At 40.9% G+C, this 23,679-nt stretch overlaps 3 protein-coding genes across 3 annotated transcripts; 1 reads left to right on the top strand and 2 right to left on the bottom strand.

Annotated features, from left to right (window-relative positions):
* Nucleotides 1-609: 609 nt before the first annotated feature.
* Nucleotides 610-14,640, bottom strand: mcm2 (minichromosome maintenance complex component 2). The gene is made up of 16 exons (XM_036560029.1): nucleotides 14,563-14,640; nucleotides 11,489-11,676; nucleotides 10,536-10,702; nucleotides 10,072-10,344; nucleotides 8,584-8,803; nucleotides 8,123-8,330; nucleotides 6,861-6,995; nucleotides 5,839-6,030; nucleotides 5,612-5,705; nucleotides 5,016-5,266; nucleotides 4,188-4,314; nucleotides 3,704-3,816; nucleotides 3,376-3,618; nucleotides 2,687-2,869; nucleotides 1,859-2,014; nucleotides 610-1,013 (listed from the first exon to the last, which is right to left on the bottom strand). Exons 1-16 carry the CDS (start codon nucleotides 14,566-14,568, stop codon nucleotides 903-905), a joined length of 2,667 nt encoding a protein of 888 aa, XP_036415922.1. The 5' UTR covers nucleotides 14,569-14,640; the 3' UTR covers nucleotides 610-902.
* Nucleotides 14,641-15,734: 1,094 nt separating this feature from the next.
* On the bottom strand, nucleotides 15,735-19,745 carry ccdc51 (coiled-coil domain containing 51). The gene is made up of 4 exons (XM_036559237.1): nucleotides 19,520-19,745; nucleotides 18,618-18,986; nucleotides 17,872-18,036; nucleotides 15,735-16,674 (listed from the first exon to the last, which is right to left on the bottom strand). Exons 2-4 carry the CDS (start codon nucleotides 18,939-18,941, stop codon nucleotides 15,886-15,888), a joined length of 1,278 nt encoding a protein of 425 aa, XP_036415130.1. The 5' UTR covers nucleotides 18,942-18,986; nucleotides 19,520-19,745; the 3' UTR covers nucleotides 15,735-15,885.
* Nucleotides 19,746-19,838: 93 nt separating this feature from the next.
* tma7 (translation machinery associated 7 homolog) lies at nucleotides 19,839-23,510 on the top strand. The gene is made up of 4 exons (XM_036559244.1): nucleotides 19,839-19,947; nucleotides 21,303-21,358; nucleotides 21,616-21,703; nucleotides 23,335-23,510. The coding sequence occupies exons 1-4, from the start codon at nucleotides 19,932-19,934 to the stop codon at nucleotides 23,367-23,369; spliced, it is 195 nt and encodes a 64-aa protein (XP_036415137.1). The 5' UTR covers nucleotides 19,839-19,931; the 3' UTR covers nucleotides 23,370-23,510.
* The last annotated feature ends 169 nt before the right edge of the window (nucleotides 23,511-23,679 follow it).

A 23,679-nucleotide genomic window follows, 5' to 3' on the forward strand; every position in this document is an offset into this window, starting at 1 on the left:
CTTAAGCCTGGCGGTCCTCCTCAAAGTCCAAACATCGTTGATGTCAGTAACGTGTAGACCTATAGCACAAGAGAGTGCCAGGGTGCTGCAACTGTCAACTGCAGGACTGCAAGCGCAAACATTCTGGACTTGAACTTAATGATAATTAAACCAATTATGCAAAACATCTTGGTATAGAATCTGGTTAATGTTGACAAGCGCATCACCACCCCCCACCTTGACCTCCGTCTTTAAAAGGCTTTGGATTGTTTTAGATTTTACAATGAGTTCATTCACATCACGTTCTGCTCCAAGTCCCTCATGGTCATCCCCAGACATCCTCATTACGAGATCACACCTGGCCTGTGGTAATTACCAAGTTACATTAGGCTCCTGTCACTTAAAGAGCACCGCAGCATTAGGCTTACTCAGCCCACTTTTCTCACCGTGCATGTACACAGACAGCTGCAATAAACATAAGCGCAAGCTAGCACAGCAGTTTATAAGCTGGAAAACGGCTCTCTTCTGTAAGGGATGACTGCACTTTACAGGAACAGAACAAAAGATCATTCCACAGTCCTTCTACAAGCAGTAAATCACTGTCAGAATGAAAATGCCATCTGCTTACTAAGAATTATAGTTTATTTATTTATTTTATAGCACGGTACAAATCTTTTCACAAGTAACTACACATGCAGAGCGTTTCTGCATCCAACAACAGGAAAAGTACAAAAGGAAATTCATACCACCTTTCTTACAACAAGCAACACCAAGTGACCAAGTGTGGTAATGTTATTCTCAATAATCAATTCTGTCCATATCAGAACACATCCATTTCCCAGGGGGCACAGGAAAATATGTACACATCCAGAATATTCTCAAAAAGGTATCTGAACGCAGTCCAACTCAACGCAGCACACGGCCTAGAACTGCTGCATAATGAGCTTCTTCTTCATGTCGTGGGAGAACTTGTTTGAGCGGAACACTTCGCTGTCGTAAAATGCAGACAAGTTGTGGATGTTGATCTGTCGGGCCTGTAGAGAAAAGAGAGAGATGAAGTTACTAAGTTATACTTAATTACACTAACTAAACACCACTGCAACTTACAGTTAATAGAACAAGACGCTTAAAGCAACTACTGCTTATTTAAATGAGCATGACTAAGGCTGGACAGTCACACTGGTGACAAATAATCCAACGCAGCTTTTCATTTTATGGATTGCACTCTGGACATAACAAAATAGCACAGATTAGAGGAATTAGTGGGTGGGTTTTAGAGGCAAAAGTTGTCACAAGACATGTCACATCTGGCCCTCGCCAGAACCATAAAGACCAGGATATGTATTTGCTTGTGAGAGGAAAAAAGTGCAGGTTGACTGGCACGTGCAGCAGCGCTTAGCAAGAGAGCTAACCTAGCAGTTAGCAAGCTGGATACCTTATCCATGAAATAGTGAAAACATAAAAGGGAAGTTATATCATCTCAGACACCCTCCAAATTGATTGCGTATCATATGGCCTCTCAAGCCTATTTATGGCCAGTTGGGAAGAAACATGCTTTTGCAACTGTTTTGCTTATTTTTATTTTATTATTAGAGCCAATTAGCACAGATTCAGCCAGACTGAGAATCGGGGCTAAATCAACACCAAACCCCAACGGCTACTGTATTTAATCCTAAAACAAAACTGATTGCGCTCTCAGCAATAAAACATGGTTGTGAGCGACAATATCCAGAATATGCTCTATATTGTGATGTTAGCTGTGAATTCATCACAACAACGATAAATACAATCATACTGCCCACGTCTATTAGAAATATAGATCATTTTAACCTGAAAATGTTTCACTGACAAAAACCTAGAGTCTGGGCCAACACTTTACCTTATCCACCAAGTCCTTCTCTGGAATCTCGATAACATCCTGCTGAGCTCCATATCTGTTGCGCTGATACGCCACCTGCTCAGCTACCAGCTGCTTCAGGATGAACAGCAGTAGCTCGTTGTTGTCTCGCCTGAAGGCCAGGTACCGCGCAAACGTCTGGAGGAAACAGACAGACGTCAGTAAAAGCAAAGCAACTGCGGTATGATGAGGGATTAGGGTGCTGAGAATAATTCACAAATATGCTGGAAGAACAGACAAGTACCAGTTCAATTCATCACCTCATATCTACAGTAAGCATCTTAATACCATGCATGAAATACACTGGAGCTAATGAATTAAAGACCTGGCACATAATCTGACGTTTTGTGCAGCTATGAGTGCTCAGAAGTGTCGCTCACTTTGCCATGTGCTCATACACCTTGGGCCTTATCGTTTCAATCAAGATAACCTCTAAAGCTGAATTTTTATCTTCTAACTGCTTTGACTGACACTATGATACACCAGAGCTGAAACTGAAAAACAGCCCAGGGACTGATATTCATCTTAAAGCAAGTGCTGAACCAGGTTCATTCTTCACCATGCCATCAAACATACCTTGCTTAAAAAAGGCAACAAACACCACCATGATGAGTGTTTAAGAACCAGAGTTAATTAAAGCAGCAGAATCTAAGACTCCATGAACATTTAATTAAGTCTATGCTACTCAGCACTAATAAAGAATGCCACAAAACTGAATAAGCTCTTGGGTGATGAGGGACAGGAAAGCCTTTTTTTAACACTTGGCCTGCATTCCTTCCTACAGGGGGCCCTACGCGTAAAAACACACACCTTCCTCATGCTCTTCATAACGCTGAACTTCTGCGTGTCTATGAAGCTCTCCAGCATCACTCGGATGGCCATGTTCACATCATCCTCCTGTACGTAATCCCGGAGGTGCATCCGTGCGTGAGCCTCTGCCATGCGGATCATCGACTCAATGTGACGCACCGTGATTGGGATGCTGCCCGTTGCCTGTCGGAGGGAGAAAGAAACTATAATTAACATGGACCACAGCAGATAAACCATTAAAAGGGCTCACATCCACCATTTGATCTGCATTCTGCGATCAGGAAGAAAGGGTGGGGGGGGGCACACCTCTCTTCATCCCTTAATAATAAATTCGCTATTTCTTACTGTGTCTTGAACATGGATACGTTATGATTGGCTGTCCTGTATCGTGCCTTGTTCAAAAAGCCGTTCAACACTACTAACAATCTGCTGTAGGCTGAATTTAACCCAAAACCCACACACAACACACACTCAGTTTCTATAGATCAGGGTGGTCCTTATCCATAAAGGGCCAGTGTGGCTGCAGATTTTCATTCCAACAAAGCAGGAGCTCACCTGATCAAACATTAGACTAAAAGCAATTGATTACAAAAGTAGAATTAGATGCGCTGCTGCTTTATTTGGAACAAAACCCTGCAGCCACATAATCTCAATCGACCCATGACTACCACTGAGGTCACTGCTCTCACCATGGACTCCTTACGGAGGTCGCTGTAAATGCGGGCCACCTTGTCCTGGTCCATCTGATTGAGTTTAGGCCGCACACGCTCTTTGGCGTAGATGATGTACTTCCTGAGCAGTTCCTGAGGGATGGGCGGCACGTCGGACGAGTTCGGCAGCATCACTTCCTCCAGCCCGGCCACGCCCCCTTCTTTGTTGCTGGGATGATGCTTGATGTGGCTGCCGACCACAAAGCGGGCCAGCATCTCATCCTTAACAGAAGGATTAGAGTTAATTTTGGAACTCACTTGAAAGGAACCACACAAAGAACGCCAAGAGTTATGCTGCCTGTTTTACCTGCACAGGATCCACTGTGTCTCTGACAACGCACAAGACGTCAAAACGAGACACGATGGGTTCAGTCAGGTCCACGTTTTCAGAGAAGGTGAGGGACGGGTCATAGCGCCCACCTTAAAAGAAGCGAAAGTCAGTGCTCAAGTCTAATATAGTGCTGCTATCACCAGAAGACTTCTGCACTTCCAACTTTTAGACAAATCATTGACATTTTAAATGAATTATATGCTGAAAAGTGTGCTGGCGATAGGATGGAGTTCACAGCTTTCTTTCCCTCTCTAGTCTAAAAGGAGCCTTCAACTTTATAGACACAGGAAAAAGATAGAGACAGGTGATGTGCTGGCTATAATGAGAAAATAAAAGGTTACAATAAGGCCAGATAAAACTTAATCTTTTAAACACCGTACAAAATTTATAAATGGAGAAACTACACTCGGCTGAATTAATGCCACGACCCTCCTTTCCTGCGATTAAGCCCAGTACGCACCGATTGGGTTGGCAGCAGCGATGACTGTGCAGCGTGCCTGCAGTGAAGTGACAATGCCTGCTTTGGAGATGGAGATGCTCTGCTGTTCCATAGCTTCATGGATACTCGTGCGGTCCTGGTCATTCATCTGGGAAAAAGAGAAAAAGGTCAGTGAATCGATGTGCATTTAAAAGGATTTTAATCACAAAAAAAAGTCAGTGTGGGCTTATATCTCCATAACCATATTAAAGAGGAAAACCAGAGGAAGACCAACAGACTCACTAAATATCTGCAACTTCAGTACAGCTGCATATAAAATTGGAGCATGTAAGTATTAGTCATAAATGTATAACATTCAAAATCAAAAAAAAGAAGTCCTCTGCTCATGTTAGGGTGGCTAGCCATACAAAAATAGTGGACTCTAGACCCATAACAGTCACTTCTAACAAGTTGTGCAAAAAACGATTATTCTCTGTTCAGAGCACCACATTATGCACACAAGTTTAGCTGCAGGGTCTTAAAATGAACTAACTTAACACTTTGGGTTTGTTTCAATAACTAATGTGCTTGAAGATCACACTGTATGGCTCTATTATCAACGGGGGAGAAGAAAGAAAACCCCACACCCCCTCAAAAGGTACAACAGTTTTACAGTTTGAGTTCTGTTTGCAACTTTTTATAGTCTAAAAGGGTTTGAATGGACAAACATGGATGTGGAATCCACTGACATGGATAAACAGACCAAGTGACATTTTAGTGCCTTTTATCTAAAAGTGTACAAACACAGATCAGACTTAATATCAGCTGACGTTCAGCATGGGAAGAGATTAGGGGGCATCCCCCTCTCACCTTATCAAACTCGTCAATGAGACAGACACCTCTGTCGGCCAGCACCAGCGCTCCAGCCTCCAGCGTCCACTCTCGGGTGACCGGGTGCCTCTGAACGTAAGCCGTCAGACCCACAGCTGAGGCGCCCTGTCCTGTGGTGAACACGGCCCGGCTCGCCACCTTCTCCACATACTTCAGGAACTGAGACTTGGCTGTGCCTGGATCTCCACACATGAGCACGTTGATGTCGCCACGCACTTTGTGCTTCCCTCCTACAGACAAAGTAAGAGGCATTTAAGTATTCGTTTAAATAAATGAAATAAACAAGGCATCATATACAGCTACAAAAGGAGTCCCTGGAGGGGGGGGTTGGGGGGCTGAGAAACAAAACTTCAAAAGCAAACATTGATTGTTGGACTGTTCCTGATGTGTTTCAACAAGAGTAACCATTCATACATTAACCATGACCGAGTTAACTATTCAAAAATAAAATTTTAAATGTACAAAACGCTACTCAGCCCTCCTCCAGTCTGTGATCACTAAAGAGCAACAAAACTTCCAGTCAAAATCCACATTTTACCACATTTATATGAACAATGAACTCTAAATCCACCCACCTGGATTCTTTGGCTCACCACCAAACAGTGCAAGAGCCAGTGCCCTCTTAATATCTTCATGGCCGTAGATGGAAGGCCCAATGCTGGCAAATATCTGCACAAACACAAGGACCCAGTTGAGGCCAGAATCAGTAAAAACCTCATGGATGTGTTGACTACTGTGCACAGTGACGCTATGAGGTAGACAGTTCAGGCTAGTCAGAATGTCACACGTGGTGCGAGCTCACCCTCTCGCCGATGCGCTCGTCCTTGGAAAGAGCTACGATGGCCTTCACGTCTTCGTCAGTCAGCTCAGCCACGGCTACACGCTCATCTTTCCGTGCAATGTGATTGGCCAGGATCACTGTGGCAAACACGGGGAAGCCATTGGCCATGTTCAGAGAGCCATCATAGTTGTTGTGGTAGATGCCAGTGAGCTCCTGATAAGGAAAGAGAAATGAAAGTAAAATGCTGTTCTATTCCAATCTGCATTTTTCAAACAAAAGCCATGAGCGAAAACCGTGTGCTGAAATCTTTCCAGTAGACCAGAGGTCTGCACAATATTATTTTTACAACAGGCAAATCATTAACTGTCTTGAAATACTAGTACATTTCTTTATGAGCTTACATGTACTATTCAACTACATAGGCTAACTTGGCAGCTGTTTTGAGCTAACCTTAGAATTTGTTATATTGATAAAGTGTAACTGCTGAATTGCAAATGCTGCGAATTTTTATTATATTTTAAGTTCATCAAATGCAATTTTATATTATATTGCATAATTCAACATTGTCAGAAAGTTTAGAGTGGAGTAATTTAACATAATGCAAAGTTCATAAACTAGTCTGGCACACTATATTTAGAATTCAAGCCTAAATCCCAAAAAGTGGAAAAATGGATGTGCTAGTCTTGAGCTAGACCTGGAGCTTAAAGAAAAGAATCATTTAAAATGGGCAAATATTTCAAAAAACAAAATCTCAGTTTCAACATTTGATATGTTGCATTCATACTATTATCAATTAAACGTACAATTTAAATGATTTGGACATCATTATTGTGTTTTTAACTTATATTTTCCACAGCATAGCAACTTTTTTGGAAACAGGATTGTATTATCCAAATCACTAATAGTGAATTACTGCATGTGAAGGCCAGGTAGCGTCATGCAAATGCTAATAAAAATATCCACCCCCACCAGCTTTCTCACCAACTTGAGTCTCAGCATTTTGGCTAAACTGGGTAAACAAGTGGGCTGACCGATGGACTTACAATTTCATCTCCAGGCTTGCAGCTGTCCACCAAATCAGCCAGCAGGATGGCATCTTTAGACCTCGGCAGACGGCCGGCTGCTACTTTACCAGGGCTCTCCTGGATGGTGATGCGCTGATAGTTCTGATACACCGTCTGTGAGAGGAATGGTTAGTTAATGTCAAGCTCAACAGAAAAGCCGAATACTGCCAAACATAACCTGAAAACAAGGTCAGCATGAGCTCATTCAGAAAGCAAGTTGACCTCCCAAATAGCATTAATATTCAGCCCAATGGTTCTCTCCATTCTGTTGGTGTCATTACCTACCATGGCAACAGCACTTAGGCTACGTTTACACAGCAGGTAAAAGTGGCCCAAACCTGATTCTCACCAAAGCCGATTTTTTTTTTATTTGGCTGTTCACAACATCTTTAATGTGACCTGTGTGTGACATTAGTCTGGACAGATCCGCTCCTAAACTGACCCGCATGCACAAGAGAACAATACTTGTGGCGCGTCATCCTGAGGTAAACAATCATGACTATGAATGAACACCAGTCGCTCCCAGAGGGTTCAGTTTCATCTTCTCCAGCTTCACAGGAGCCATCATGAAGCTTCACTGACTGACAGCTGGGCTCATCTCCCAGAATGCGTTCGAGCTTGCCGTAAAAAGGGCGCGGTCACTTTTTCTTTGCTTTCAGACTTTAAACTGGTCTTTGACGCTGTAGCCTCGCTCTCCTACGGCCACTTCTTTCAAAATCTCTTTGAACATGGAGCGGACGCAATAAGTCTCTACATTTTTGGTACAGAAACATCAGTCTAAATGTTTGAGGTCTCAGCAGCGTGAAACGATGAATGTCGAGTCGGATTGACGGAAAAGTCGCATGAATTCTGATCTGGCCGCATCGTGTTGCCGCATATCCGATCCCAGTACCACATACGAAAGCGTCTCAAATGGGAAGTGAAAACGTCAGATTTAATGTGTTTTTTGCTGTTCACATTGCCAAACACGACACATCTGCATCACAGATGAAGAAAAAGATCAAATTTGGGCCACTTTTACCTGCTGTATGAACAAAGCCATAGAATAGTAGATCTAGTAGGTACAAATACAAACACTGCCAAATGCTGGAACGTATTCAGTGTTTAATTTCATATTTTATTTAACTGTTAATTTCTCATATTTAAATATGTTACAGCACTTTGGTCATCTTGTGGCGTTAATCGAGGTGGGCTGTACGACGCCTCAAAGTTAAACAGTTAAAACCTTACTAGCCACACACCTGTTCCATGTTGATTTCAAAAGGTCCAAGTGACTGACACTCTGGACAGGAGCCTGGTTTCACTTCCTGATTCTGTGACTGGAAAAAGGGGCCCAGGATGAAGTTACACTTGCTACAGTTGTACTTGACCATTCCCAGCTGTGGTAGCACCCCTGTGCAGCTGGTCACCACACCGCTAGTGCGGATCAGTTGGTTCAGATGCAGCTGCCTACAGAGAGGAGAAACAAGGCAAATCATTGAGACCAATCAATGATAATATAAGAACATTAACAGGTTTAAACCAGGTGAGAAAAGTAGATCAGGAACACATTTTATGATATTAATTCTTTAAAAACACTAAATAATGAATTGAACTTCATACTACACACTTTCCCAAAGTCTTACAGTGATCTGACTAACCAAACTACCTCCCAGTCTTAAAGGATTTAAGATACGTTAGGACAGCTGGTCTGATTGTGTACCTGAGTGAGCGCAGCTCCTCTACTAGCGGCAGGTTACCAATACGGACATGGATCTCATGAGCGATGCGGTCGTATTTGGGGTACATGGCCAACACCACCTCCTTCGCCGCTTCATCAAAGATCTTCAACATCTCAGCAGGAGCCTCAGGGAGGAAGTAAGCCAGCACGTGCTCTCTGGAGGCCAGCTCCTCATAGTTCACCAGCAAGCTTTCCTTATTTTCTACAGAAGTTTCCAAAATTATTATTACAGCCACTTAAATACCAAATTACAAAAACATTTTACATTACTTACCCAAACTCGATAACTGAAACACACTGATCAAAAATAAATCAGTTTTTTGTTTGAGGGCTCATTTCTACATTGCAGATACTCTTCTGCATTAACAGTGTTGCTAAGACTAATATTGCAGCATCAATTCAGTTACATACTGTGCAGACCTGGGTGGCACTAAGTAATGAGCTGCCTTTCATTTAACATCTATATCTGAAACTGTGCCCGAGCACAAACACGAGAAGTTTATAAAACCGAACCATTAGGCTAAAAAAAGTGAGTTTTAAATTTTAAAAATGTTTTATTTACCATATTTAATTGAATCTTGTGACATGAGACTACTGATTTGAAGACAAGTATGAGGATCTCTCAACGCTTGACTCTTCACAAGGCTGAAGTCAGCTTCTTGTTTGAATTTTCTGGTTCCACCTTAAATGGTACCCAAGGTGCCAGAATGTGCTGCTGCACCACTTAAGGTGGAACAGAGCAATTAGAACAAGAAGCTGACCTCAGCTTCGTAAGTTTAGCGTTTGACAGTTTCTCGTTGCAGATTTAACATATCAGGAAACCAGCTGGAGTGACTATAAATGCAAATAAGTTCATTTGTCTCCAAATTATCAATGTTAGTCTTAAATCTCTCTCTTTACCTTTTCGTTAGCTACTAGCTAGGCGAGAGACCAGCAGTCTGTGCACCACCCTTCAATGATTTAGCAGTTATACATTAACTCCAGCATTTAAGACCATTTAGAGTTAAAACTGTGTTGAACGACCAGCAGAACTTTATTTAACTGCAAAGGAGGATTATTTTATTTTTACTTATATATCTACTTCTGCTGTGGAGCCACAATAGGGCAGTAAAAGAGCCGCATGTTGCCGACCCCTGCTTTAGACCAATCAGAACAGGTCTGTGGCATTTTTCCTCATAGTTAAATTCAGTTGTTAAACATTTCAGTTGTTCTTGTTCATTGTTTATGCAGGCAACATAAGAAGTGAGTCTTCCTTAGAAATCGAGTAGCTCCACTAGTTATTGCCTAGAGTCAGCTTTAAGGAAGACTCACAGCTCTTCTAAATGATAGATGAAATTCCAGGCCAGTCACACGGTTAAACAGTACAGGTCAAACATCTGCTTTAAACAAATAATCTGGAAAATAAAAAAATAAATGAATAAATAAACAAACAATAATAATAATAATAATAATAATAATTAAAATGTTTACCTTTACACATGTCGCTAATCCTCTCCTTGAAGACATTGTGCCCGTGCTCATCCACGTGTGTGCGGACGAAGTTCTTGAAGCGGTGGTAAATCTCCAGGCGCGGGGCGGCCATGGACACCCACTCTCGCACTGTGTGACCCTTCATATCCTCCAGGTTCTCAATGCTCTCAATCATTTCCTCATCCTCACCTTCCACACCGGCTCCCTCAGCTGCACGCTCAGCCAGACGCCGGCGCCTCTTCGATGGGCGCTCATCATCCTCATCCTCACTGTCTGTACGAGGGAAATAGACTGAATGGAATCAACGAACACTAACAAAGATTCTGCATCTGGAATTGTGGGTTTTGGAGCGAGGTTGGTATTCAAAGCATGTTAATGAACATTCACATGATAACATGCTGTTTAAGATGAAATATTTCTAAACAGTTCCCAGAACTTTTTTCTAAATCTGTAATTGGACTCACCGTACAGCAGGCCTCTCCCCATGCGGCCCATGCCTTGCTCTCTGTCTCTTCGCCTCATGGCCTCCTCAGCAGCGGCACGGGCTCCTGGAGAGAGCTCACTCAGGTCCTCATCATCATCCAGACCCTCCTCTTCATACCGATCCAGCTCTGGGATGGCACGATAGTCCCTGAGAACAAAAACGGACAAGATTCTCATTGCATGGTTCCGCTGAACTAATTCTAAGAAGCTACAGAAAACCAGAAACATGTTTGATTACCTGAGATTTTGAAATGCAATTTTAGTGGATTTAAACTTGCATCGTTCAAATACTAATAGTCTCACTGTGACTCAAACATTTCAGAAGAAATAAATCCTTCCTCAGTCAGTCACTCGAGTAATTTCTGGTGCTTAATTTAATTATTTCCTTTTGCTAACAGCACCTGGACTGACTGGCTGCTGCCCACATCTCATTTTCAAGCTTTACTTCATATCGTTTTATTTTAGACCAAAAGGATCCTAAGTGAGTCTAACAAACTGGATTTCCAATGCTAGTAGATGGTGGATAGACCATGAAGTTCCAATGCAGTTCTATAGTGAATCAAGTACTTGACTTTTTGACCATCTTATTGTTTTATTCCTACCCAGGTTGGTTTTTGGCATCTCCTCTTACTTGAGTCAGTGTTGCACTAAAGCAACAAAACTTGATTAAGGCTTTAGACTGCACTACTAATGATACTGAGATTGTCCCTCATTTAACCCCAATTATTAACCTTATTGCTCAGCAACTTCCACATTTCATCTCATAACTAACATACAAATTAAGCTAATAAATACTGATGAAAATGAAGAACCCAAGTCCAGACCTCAAAAGTGTTCCTGCAATCTCTACCAGCTACACTTTCTATAAAGTCCTCAGAACAGCCATTCACATCAACCCAAGTGCAAATACATGAAGTAAAAAGGCTTTCATTACGTCTCCATCCCGTCCCCGATGAGCTCTTCTCCATCTCCCTCCTCTTCCTCTTCAGGCACGTTGTCCCCCAGCAGGCCCTCAGACTCATCCTCGAAAGGAGGGAGGTCTCTTCCCGGGCTGGAGGTCAGGTCACCCCGCCGTGAGCCACGGCTGGGGCTGGTTGCAATGTGGAAAGACTCTGATGAATCCTGAGGACAAAAAGACAAGATTTGTGATGCTCGTTTATGGCTATGAATGACCAGCTCAGACAAGACACCAGAGAATAAAAAGCAGTTAACACTTAAAGCTGTATCCTCCGCAAAGGAAGCACAAGACTCATACATGTTGAAGTTTGAGCCATTTTTCCTCTCTACTGTTCCTGATGAGGTCTTCTGAGGGAAGGTTAACTGAACCAAATTATTTGCTCAGCTTTAAATAATGTATTTACCTCTACAAGATACTTAGTTATTCATTTGCAGAGTCTTCTAAAACCGAAAACTGGACAGTGGAGCGGACTAAGGAAACCCTTTTCCATTAATATTCTCATGCCTCAATAACGCCAACATACTGATATTTCACTGCACAGTTAGAAACATGGAAACTGAGGAAAGAAAAACATTTCTAAACTTGCACAGATGAGCTTTTATTATATTATTCAGGGATATTCCAGATATTTAGAGTGGGGAAATGAAACAGTCCAACCCTATGTGCGTAAACTGCTGTGGGTCCTGCTCGCTGTCCTTCTGGATGATATATATATATATATATATATATATATGGGTGGGCAATATGGCAAAAAATATTATACCACAATACGTATCATAATATTTAGTTTTTTCTGAGACTAAATACTTTGGAACAGACATGGTGCCACATAAAAAAATTACTATAATAATAAACCTACGACAATGACTTAAACATGACATGTTTAATAAACTGCACTAATTCCAATTAAACTGGACTAATTATGCTCACCTTGTAACAAAACAGTGTTCTTTAAGTACCAACATCCATGAAATAGTCAGAAAAGCACATTGAGATCATTTATCACAATAATATCGTTACATCGTCCACCTTTATATTCCGAACTGCTGATGCAAATATATTAACATTTAAAAGACAAACTGCAGACATTAAGTATCCTAGAGCCACCTAAACATTCTGCTCCTCCAGAGTGCAATAAATATATTAAATCTCAGTTTGAGTTGGGTCCAAATCTAAACATTCGCCTGACAGCGATCATTTTTAAGCAAACATTGGCTGACACTGATATAATTGATACTACCATGCATCATGAGCATGAACCCGAGCAGCTCTTGCTGATGAGGCTACGGCTAAACAAACAGATTTATTATAAAAAAACTGAAAAACTTTGTACACTAAAACTCATTCAGCTGTAGTGATATTACACATCGTACATTTAGTTTCGAAAAATAGGCTAAACATCTTATCGTTCGGAATCTAGCTAAACATTTGACATTTCTTTACAGTGGTTGTGATACGAACCAGGGGTCCCAGTGGCTACAGCACATCTTATTTACTGTTCAAAACCACCAGTGAACCTGCATGTGTCTGAGTTTGTAAGTGTAATGTCAAAGTAAAATGGTGGTAAATCAGGGGGGAAAAAAAAAAAATAAAAAAAAGTTATTTTGAGAGACTGTTCAGCTCGACAGTGTCCTGTCCGCCATGCCATCTGCTTTTTTTTTAATCTGTTTTAAAAATATACATTTAGGACAAATCTTTAATGGAAAATTAGCATCAAAACGTCTCAGACATCAAACCATTTCATGTAACGGCTTTCTAAAAATTAGCGTTTTAGAGGTCTGGTTCCCATCACCTCCTCACAAGACATGCAATAAAGTAATTATGCTGAATTTTTAAAGATTAGGTAATAATTGTGCTGAAATTTTGAGAAGTCGGTGGAACTGCCCTTTAACTTGCTTAACTGGCTTAAAATTCAAGCAGCCAACTAGCTGGTTAGCAGCTGAAGTATATTAACCAACAGATTTATACGGTCTGGAGTTTAATCGCTGTATTTCCTTTACTTCCTTACTTCAGACAGTTTAGACTTTGGCGTGGAGGCCATTTAGCCAACAGCGTCGGTTAGCCTGTTAGCTACACGGCTAACAAGCACGACTCCGCGAGCTCTAACAAAAGGCTGAATCTCAAACGGCTCCCTACTCCCTACATAGTGCACCATGTGAGCAATTAAACCTCATCTCCTATCTTCTACCCAAATAATGCACACTTACATGTCCGGTAGGGATTATTATTTTTTTTTACATGTGGCTGAATCGTAAAATGGCTCGTTGCCTGGACACACTGCGCACCGTTTGACTGAAGGAGCCGTTACTTTAAGATCTATGTAGGTTAGTTAGTGCACTACAGAGGGAGCAGGGAGCCATTTGAGATTCAGCCCGAGACTTCTCTGCCCAATGTGCTCCTTCCTGCAGTTAAACTTTTCAAACTTTGCCCGAACAGGACCTCCACAATATAAACGGCTCTGACTACAGCAGAATCGCTTTATTTCTCGTTTATTTTGTTTAAAAAAAATCTTAAACTTAAACCGAAGCTAATATTACATCATTAAAATATTTTAGGTGGCACTCCTACTAGTTTCACTAACCTAACCTAACTACATTAGCAGCGTTTCTCCAGCGTTAAACTAAAGAAGCAAACATTGGACTCCAATGTCGTGGTTGGATGGTTACTTTGGGGTTAAGAGGAAAACTACGAGCTTGATCCTTCGGTTAACCATTCCCTTATAAACTAAGCACTCGCTAAAAAACAACAACAAAAAAAAACCCAAACAAACAAAAAAAACCAAAACATGAATTTAGCTAACCTAACTTATTTAGCATTTTAAATGCAACTTAACATTTAAATCAAGTCCTCAGTGAACACAGTAGATCAGACTGATGAGACATGCTTGAACATTAAACATTAGACAGCTTCGTTAATGTTAACGTAATCTGTTTCACTACGAACTGTAGCTCAGACAAAAATACTGCTCAATTTTTTATGACACCCATTGACAGCTGAGTCTTCTACAACACTAAACATTTTTCAATATTAAAATAATAATTTTCACTCACCGCCATGGTGCTGCGTTTGTGTACACGCCTGCTCTGTTCGCTGTGCTTCTGCTTTTCCCGGCAAGACAAAGTTTTCGCGCGAAATTTCCCACGTGACTGCAAAGCGCGGGAAAGGTCATGAATATGTATAGTTGGCCAGTCTCGGCGAGTTTTCATTGGTCTGTTGGCTGGCGTGCCACGCCCCCTTGCTGTAATTCTGCCAGGGGGCGCAGAACGCCGAAGAAAGCGAAAACACGCTCTCATTAAATACAAAAGAAGTGCTGAAAAACAGGGTAATTTCTCAACGTTCAGGGGCCCTAAGCAACACCCTACACACATCAGACGAAATAATTTGTGTAAGAATGAAAAAACGAATACTTCATTCATTTTGTTGGGGTAAAAGTGGGGCAAAACAAATAGAATAATTGAATATATGAATTATATATATGTGTGACATATAGAGGGGCATAAAGCCCCCCAGCATTGGGCTGTGAAGCAGTGGAGCTGTGTTCTCTCGAGTGATGGAGCTCCATCCAATGCCTTTGGGATAAGTTGGAGTGATCCAGAGCTGATCATCTAACATCAGTACCTGACCTCACTAATGCTCAATCAAATCCTCACAGCAATGTTCCAACATCTAGCGTAAAGCCTCCCCAAAAGAGTAGAGGCTGTTACTGCAGCAAAGGAGGGACAAACGTCATAAGCAGGTGTCCACATTTTTGGACATATAGCATACAAATTATTAAAATGTATAATAATAATAACAATATTCTCTTACAGGTACTGTGGTAAGAGCAATATAAGGGTAAACACTGAAAAAAGTTGAGTGTTAATTGAAGATCATAAAATCAATCAAACAAATAAATGCAAAAACAGAGAGAGAATGTAATTAAAAAGATAAACGTTTTCAAACAATTTTAAAAGTGTGTGCTGAGCTTGGCTGTCTTCTAAAAGATGTAACTGAAATCCACAGTTTAGAAGCATAATAACATCAAGTGGCCTCTCCACATTTTCTGTATTTTAGCGAAGGAGTTTGAAGGCCAGCATCTGCAGATCTATCATGTGCTGGAGGCAGATAAACAGACACTCTGTGAGGTACGCAGGAGCTCTAAAGCCATTTAGAGTTTAAAAAACAAAGTAAAATAACTTTCAAATCGTATCTTACAGACAGAATCCAACAAATACAACATGCAACAGCTCATGTTGAACATTTTAATCAGAGTTTACATTTATCTATCAGTGCATGATACCATCATATCCCAGTGGTATCCATAATAAAATCTGAGGTTGCTAAGGTGAAAAAGATGGCCCCTTAAGTTTACATTACTTGCCTATGCTATGTCATTATGTACCTTTAAAGATGATATACAGCACTGGCATAGTTAAAGCAAATGCAGTGTAAGTCAGAACTGTAGTGTAGAGAGTCGTCTTATTAATCTGAGCCTCAAGTCTTTTCTCTGTCTGGTCCAGGCCTTGGATGATACTCTCTGTATCACATACTAAGAGCTGAGTATCTTTTGTCTGAATGACCGGCTTCTCCACTGGCCGTGTCAGGACAGATTTCTTCACAGCCTGAATCTCCGTCGCCACCTTCACTACGCTCCGCTCCAGCTGCTCCAGCTGCGGCTGGAGGTCTTCCATAAGAGCCTGAGCTTTCTCGCTGCGGAGCAGGATCTGCTTGACAGCTTCTTCTGAGGCACTGGGTGTGGACGGTGGGACAGCAGCAGGCACTGGCACTGGCACTGGGACAGATGCTGGCTTGACAGTTTGCAGCTCATCAGGTCCGTTCTTTACAGCTGCTCTGAGCGTATCTATGAGCCCCCGGAGTTCTTCTTGCTGGTTCTTGTGCAAACCAGCCTGGATTTTGATAGCTTCCTGTAGGCTTGCTGGTCCCTTCTGAGCCTCAAGGAGCAGGCCTTTCAGTTCTTGAAGGCGTACCCTGTTTATGTAAGTGGACCCCATTACCCCAATGATGGCTCCTAGCACAGAACCGATGATGGACCAGTTCTTGGTACGTTCCGCCCGAGCCCGCTCCTTCTCATGGCTCTCACGCACACCAGCGGAGAAGAGGTTAAATTTCTCCCGCTCTCCTTCCTCGGCGTTTTCATAGGCTGTTTTGAGACGCCTTTCCTCCTGTTGACACAGAGAAGTCAATGAGTGGACATTAGTTGAAGTGTATTAGTATTTGTATATCACTATTAATCTGATAGAGCCAGAGCTGATTCCTGATATAAGCAGTTGCTTAGGGCCCCTTTGTAGCCTTGTATTATTATTGTTATGATTATGCATGTCAATAATGATACCAGCAGAAAGATATCTTGCAATTATTTATTTCATTTTATTTATCATCTACTTGTTTTATTTCTGTAGATAGTTTAGTTGCTTAAAATGAATAAAGTATTAATTGTTTCTAATTGGTACATACAAAGTGAAATAATTACAGTGAGTGGGGGGATCCCCAAGTGGAATGTCAATTAAGGCTCCCAAACATTCAGAAACAGCCCTGGATAGAATCATAAGGTTCACTGGACTCAAAAGTACATAGGCTTTGTTCAGACAGGCTGCTCAAACTGGATTTTTTGGCATAAAAAGCCAAATTTTCAACAACAACCAATATACATATGCAAGCTATTGTGAATATAGTCTGGTCACACAAAGTGTATTTGACCACTTGGAACTTGCAATGTGGACATGCAGTCCAAAATCAGAATTAAAGGGCCTGTATCATGAAAAAAAAACCACCTTTTCCTAGTTTATTCTAATGTACAAAATGTACATTACATCAAAATGTACAGCTCAAAAAATAAGCTGTAAAAATAGCTAATTTTCAATTCATTGTTTTTGGGATATTCCAAAAGCAAACTCATTTACACACACGCGCGCACATATTTGGCCTAGAAAAGTTTAGCCCTCCCATTCTCACAGAAGGTAATATGAAGTGTTTCAGCCTGGTGTTCTATTTGAATGAGGTCAAATACAGGACAGTCAATAAAAAACAAAACCCATTTACACATATCAGACTTTAAAAATAAATTATGACTGTGTTTGATAAATATACCCACACAAATTTTATAAGTGAACTAAAGGGAAAAAATAAGAAGAAAAATAAGAAAAAGGTAAGTAGGATATGGGCACTATAAGATCTAAATCCAATTTTTGTTTTTTTTTGTCCAAGTTTTGTGAACAAAGCCAACACTATGGGTTTGCAATATTATCTCAGCACCACTAGTGATTTCTTGTATTTTTGCAGCTGAGTCAAGAAGATTAAGATGTGCAATGAATAAGACGCTGTATGTTTTAGCTCCTCTGTAATCACCCAGGCTTCCTCACCTGCAGTAACTTGTGTTCCAGCGTAGCTAACTCTAGATAATGTGCCTCCTCTCGTGATACCCGGTCCAGGCGATCTCTAACTTCCTTTAGTCTTATCTGAAGAGCCTCCAAACTGGAATGGGCCTCACGGACCATTCCTCTGGCTATCATGAACGCCTTCTCTGCCTTTTGAACAACAACACATACACTGTCAGGACATAGACCATGATTATGAAACATGAAAAGACACATTATATGTCCAAAAGTATCCAGGCACCCCTTCTAATGAGTAAATTCCATTATTATAAGGTGCAAACATAGCTGATAGCTATTCAATTGCACACATATTGCTTATATACAAAACCTCCATATAAAAGCCCTTTAATAGAATGGGATGCTCTAGAGCAGCCGCACATGAGCCTAAGGTCACCATGCCCAAAGCCAAGCTTCGGCTAGAGGGATATAAAGGTATAAACTGGGCTGTGAAGCAGCAGAGCTGTGTTCTGCTGAGTGATGGAGCTCCTCTGGTATGAGTTCTAGTGATCCAGTAATCATCCATCATCAACACCTGACCTCACTAATACTCTTGTGACTGAATGCTATCCAATCCTCACATCTAGTGTAAAGCGGCCCCAGAAGAGTAGAGGCTGTTACTGCAGCAAAGCAGGAACAAACTCCTAATTAATACCCTTGATTTCAGAAGAAACGTTGCATTAGCAGGTGTCTACAAACTTTTGGACATATAGTATATTACTATCATTGCTTACCTCTGTAACTTTACTCTGAGCGTCTCTAACTTCATTGAGGCCTACAAATTCCTCGTACTTTTCCCACCAGTAATTGACAGTGGTGGTCATGGTTCTCACAGAATTCTGGCCCCACTGTTTCCCAAGCTCTGCCACATTCTTCAAGGCTGCCAAAGACTTCTCCTGAGTGGACACAGCCTTATTTTGTGGACTCTCCTTTGAGGAACAGTAGGTTCTGTTTATGGAGACATTATACCGGACTCTGCCAGCCCTGACAGGGACTTGGAGAAGATAGAAGCAGGTGCCATAGCTCCTTGGTAGTACGCAGCTCCCTCTGTACCTCATTGATGTACTTTCATTTGGTCTGGAAACACACCTAAAACCTGCAATCTGTAGTGAGAAAGCACTTCCTTAGGCAAGAATGCTACTCAGAGAAAAAAAAGATGGTTCTTCATGCTTCTTCTATTGAGAACCATGAGTTCTACATAAACCGTGTCATGCTTATTAGTCATTACTACAATGTCAAGCTTTTAACAACAGAGGCATATAGAACCATTTTCAAACGGGAACCATCTTTTCAAGAGTGTAGTAGTTACATATATATATATATATATATATATATATATATATATATATATATATATATATATATATATAGTTTATCTTATATAAATCCATTCATTCCAACTTTAGGTCTTTCTCCACTTTAGAATCAGCATGAAAGGCAAATTGTATGCTTTAAATTTTACACAACTCTCTATATAACACTGACATTCACAGCTATGGGAACATAAACATTAAACAGCAGAGACTTAACTGTTGTCATCACATGTCAATAACTCACCCGGGAGCTAACCATTAGCTAGCTAACTGTCTCTAAAGACATTAAAACAATAAACACCGCACCAACATCAGCTACACACCTGATATTTTCTTCTTAGCTGTCTTCGAGAGGAAAGTTGAGCATATTAACAAATAACCCAGGCTGTTACGAACTGCTAAAAGAGAGCCGGGTCTCTATATGAAAGTCATGCTAGGAAAAGTGGCTAACATTTCCTTCAGGCACATATTTAGACGAAATATTCGTTCCACCTTAAATGGTGCAGGAAAAGTGGCTAACATTTCCTTTAGACACACATTAGGACGAATTATCCCTTCCACCTTAAATAGTGCAGCAGTTACTGCCGCATCATTTAAGGTGGAACGGACAATTCGAAAAACAAGCTGGCGAATAACAAGCCAACTTAGACGCACATATCCGGTTCAGAAAGCCGCCGAGAGGTCCTGAGGGAAGCTGCTCTCGCATACCAGCCTGTTTAGCTATTGCTAGCCAACATGTCGGGAAGAGAAGGTGGGTATTATGGCTTATTTAGCGCCACAGCTTGGAGCCTTGCAGCAGATGAACGAGTTTGACAGTAGCGGCCTGTTAATCTTCCTCAGTAACGCGTCTGAGGTGGCTGTTTTAGCAGAGTGCTGGGCGGCCACGCTCGGCTAGGCTAACATGAGCTAAACTGGGCGGGCTCAGAGATTATACCGTTACCGTGAGCGAAGACCTGGCGAGCTGTTCAGCTCCTTCCAGGTTGATGTTGCGTATAAATATATAAATATTACAGCTTTATAAGTAACTAAAATGATCCAAAGACTAAAGAAAATAGGAGTTCGGTGTGGCTAGTTTAACGGCACTGATTACTAAGTAGTGTTACTAATTCGAGAGGTCTGTGCTGTGAAACCGTGTAGGGTGTTTTTTTATATATTAATTATTAATATATAACATTTTATATATATATATATATGTATATGTATATGTATATATATATATGTATATAAATGTGTGTGTGTGTGTGTATGTGTGTGTATGTATGTGTGTGTGTGTATGAGAGAGAGATATAGATATAGAGAGATATATAGCGCTGGGGAAACGTGAGAAGTCTTTCTAAATTCGCAGTGATGGGTTGTGGTCAGTCGTAACGTTAGCTAGAAGTACTGGGCAGTATTGCTAAAATGCGCTATCACAGTATTTTTCAGGAGTCATGTTACATGATGATGCTAGTAAGTTAGCGCTAATAAAATGAATGGACAGATGCTTCTTGATTACGGCGAATCAAGGCTAAAAGAATGGCTGAATCTCAAATGGATCCCTACTGTCTATGTAGTACATCTTTGTAGTCAATGAAATGAAGGCTTGTGCATCCAAATAGTGCTTTATATGTCTAATGCAAAGCCATTTTATATCCAGCCATACGCTGCATGACATCCTATCTAAACATTCAGCGCACTGTTTGGGTGTTAAAGTCATTGTTTCATGACTATCATGGCATGACTGTACAGGGCAGTTAGGCTGAATGTTTTGTCAACCATGCTAAAAGAGCAAAGCAGGTTTGGCCACCTACTACGTTTGAATACCCCATAACAGCCTCCACTCTTCTGGGAAGGCTGTTCTAGCAGGGCAGAAATCTTACAAACTGAATTTGGCAGTGCCACGTTTAAAGTCATTGCATACACACACACATTTTGCACTAATGACTATGAAATAGATTTTCACTCCAGAAGTAAAAGAGTGTTATTATTCATATGTATTTGTACGGTGTAGCTGTTAAGTGCAGCTTGTTCCTAATAGCAGGCCTTAGACGATGATTCATGGCTTTCAATAGATGTGAAGAGCTGCTGTGTGTGGACTTGGTCTGACTTATATACTTACACCTGCAGGAGGCAAAAAGAAACCCCTTAAGGCTCCCAAGAAACAGACAAAGGACATGGATGAGGTGAGTTTATTAACTAGTTACAGAAGATACAAATTGTTTTGAATAAAATCTCTTGCAATTAACTTACACTGAAAGTAAAGAATGTTTTACCTTCTCCTGTAAAGATATTTGTTTTTCTTTGGACAGTGACAAAATATAGGTTTGAGGTAATTATTTTAGTAACCATGTTTCACATCTGTCCAGTGTAGTAAAGTGAAAACAAAGCAGGTTTTGTCACATACAGTATTTGAATTTTCATGTACATTTATTTTCCATAGGATGAAGTGGCCTTCAAACAGAAGCAGAAGGAGGACCAGAAAGCTTTGGAGGCAATGAAAGCCAAAGCAGCAGGAAAAGGACCTTTAAGTATGTCTGCTTTCTAAGAAGAGAATTTGTCATTACACATTGTAGCACTAACATTGAATTGCACACAGTGACACTCTAGATGGCAGTATTGAGCTTGTGAAGCATCTCCAATGTCTCGGTCATTTCTTGTCCCTGTGCATTCTGGTAGGTATGTAGCTTTGCGCCTCCAAATAAAATTTTTTAGCTCAAATACAAATCCGGTAGCTCATCTTTTCCTGAAGATAGCTGACCATTCTTTCCACATCACATTCCCTCCGGCTGTATCAGCGCAACTGTGAAAGGCAGAGGCCACATTCAGCCCCTGGAAACCCTTCTTCAACTTTTGTCATTAGCTACTAACAGAAGATGAGCTCATAATGTCTTAATGTCCTTGTTTACATTTGATTAATTTTAGTTTTTGGGGGACGTTTCAGCCATGCTATGTCACGTTACATCCATGGGTTTAACGTCAAATTTGTTGGACAGTGTTAACGAGCACACCATTTTCTAGCGATGGTCATCCCCAGACGTTCGTTATGAGATCACATCTAGTCCCACAAGACCAGGAGATATGAGAATAAATTGATCTCATTTGTTTGAGTTTTGGATGTTCAGACAGACCTGGTCATCATCAGATCTTTACTACCACTTGTTGGCGTTAAGATCATTGGCAACTGGTAAATTTATCACATTAAAAGCATGTTTTAGCTGGGATAGACCAGTGACATCACTCACTGCAAGTATTTGTGGTATTAGAGGTATAGATGAAACTTATTTCCTCTCTTGATTTTCTCTGATCTGGTGAACGTGTGGATTCACAGTCTGCTCTGCCAACGTATTTACTGACAACATGGGCTTCAGATCAGGCAACGTCAAGAAAGGTAGAAAAGAAAAGGGAGTTTGTCTCTTTGTTGATCACTTAAGTACAAAGTCTTTGTGGTTATAAATTCATGAGTTTACAAGTTATGAGGACCACCTGAATGCATGAGGGTGTACTTGTGGCTTCATGGTTGGGGACTCCATGAAAACAATATGAAGTTCATTATTTTTCTGGAAATGCAGAAAAATGACGCTAGAAAAGTAACATTTCAGACAGAGTGGATTATCCTCTCATCAAATAGTTTCTATCTTTTTTTTTCGGTTTGATAGTTTTGGATATTTCAAACAAATTTCTTGGCCTCTTTATCCTCACCATGATAGCAGTCACCCCTAATGGTTAATTTTCTCACAAGTCAGAACCAACTGTAGTCTTGCCTTTTTATTGCTCCTGTCTTGTTATTGTTTTGCTGTCCCGTGTTGACCAGAGGACGATGGCTTCCACTCTTGGCGTCTTGTTTCCTTTCACGGTTTCTTCCTTATGTTTTTCCTTGCCTCTGTAGCCCTTGGCTTGCTCATTTGAGGCTCCGAAATGGATTTTCTGTACAGCTGCTTTGTGACTACGCCTGTTGTAAAACACTCTGTATGAATAAATAAATCTTGAATTTATTCAGATGGGTTTTGTTATAATTCTGTGCAAAAATTCTATTTCTGTAACCTGTATTCTGACAGTTGGGCATCAAGAGTAGACCTAACTTGAAAACGAGGAGGAATCTACGCCCATGTTAAAGCACCTTCATTAACCTCCTTTACTCTGTCTCCATTTCTGTTCACAGGTGGTGGTGGAATCAAAAAGTCTGGGAAGAAGTGAATTAGAAGTGTAAGCTACCAAACAAGCCGCTGTTCAATGCTCATCTGGGTCCACAGATACAAATGTACATGCAATAGCATTTTTAATTACTTTGCCTCCCTCTTGTAAGTTGAAATAACTGAAATAAAGTTTTGTAACTTACTGCTGTGTTTACATTTTGTAAACATGATGTCTGGGATAGACTCACTATATATCCAATCAGCACAGGTAGAACAAATTAATACATGTACACTCAGATTAAAAAGTTGCATTTAAAGCTGAAACATTTCATCCACGCTTTGCCCATCTTCAGAAACTGCCTCCTTTTTTC

The sequence above is a fragment of the Colossoma macropomum genome, unplaced genomic scaffold (assembly GCF_904425465.1).
Source record: "Colossoma macropomum unplaced genomic scaffold, Colossoma_macropomum, whole genome shotgun sequence".
Classification (NCBI taxonomy): Eukaryota; Metazoa; Chordata; class Actinopteri; order Characiformes; family Serrasalmidae; genus Colossoma; species Colossoma macropomum.

Bases quoted from the DNA above. Each gene is read 5' to 3' on its own strand.
- mcm2 (XM_036560029.1), bottom strand. The intron at 3,817-4,187 runs GTGCGTACTGGG...GCTTCTTTTAAG, and splicing joins CGCTGCTGCCAACCCAATCG to GTGGGCGCTATGACCCGTCC. The intron at 1,014-1,858 runs GTAAAGTGTTGG...TTTTCTCTACAG, and splicing joins AGAAGGACTTGGTGGATAAG to GCCCGACAGATCAACATCCA.
- ccdc51 (XM_036559237.1), bottom strand. From the start codon at position 18,941: ATGAGGTACAGAGGGAGCTGCGTACTACCAAGGAGCTATGGCACCTGC. The intron at 18,037-18,617 runs GTAAGCAATGAT...GTTGTTCAAAAG, and splicing joins CTCAGAGTAAAGTTACAGAG to GCAGAGAAGGCGTTCATGAT. The intron at 16,675-17,871 runs GTGAGGAAGCCT...CTGTGTCAACAG, and splicing joins TGGAACACAAGTTACTGCAG to GAGGAAAGGCGTCTCAAAAC.
- tma7 (XM_036559244.1), top strand. The intron at 21,359-21,615 runs GTGAGTTTATTA...TATTTTCCATAG, and splicing joins AGACAAAGGACATGGATGAG to GATGAAGTGGCCTTCAAACA. The intron at 21,704-23,334 runs GTATGTCTGCTT...TTCTGTTCACAG, and splicing joins AGCAGGAAAAGGACCTTTAA to GTGGTGGTGGAATCAAAAAG.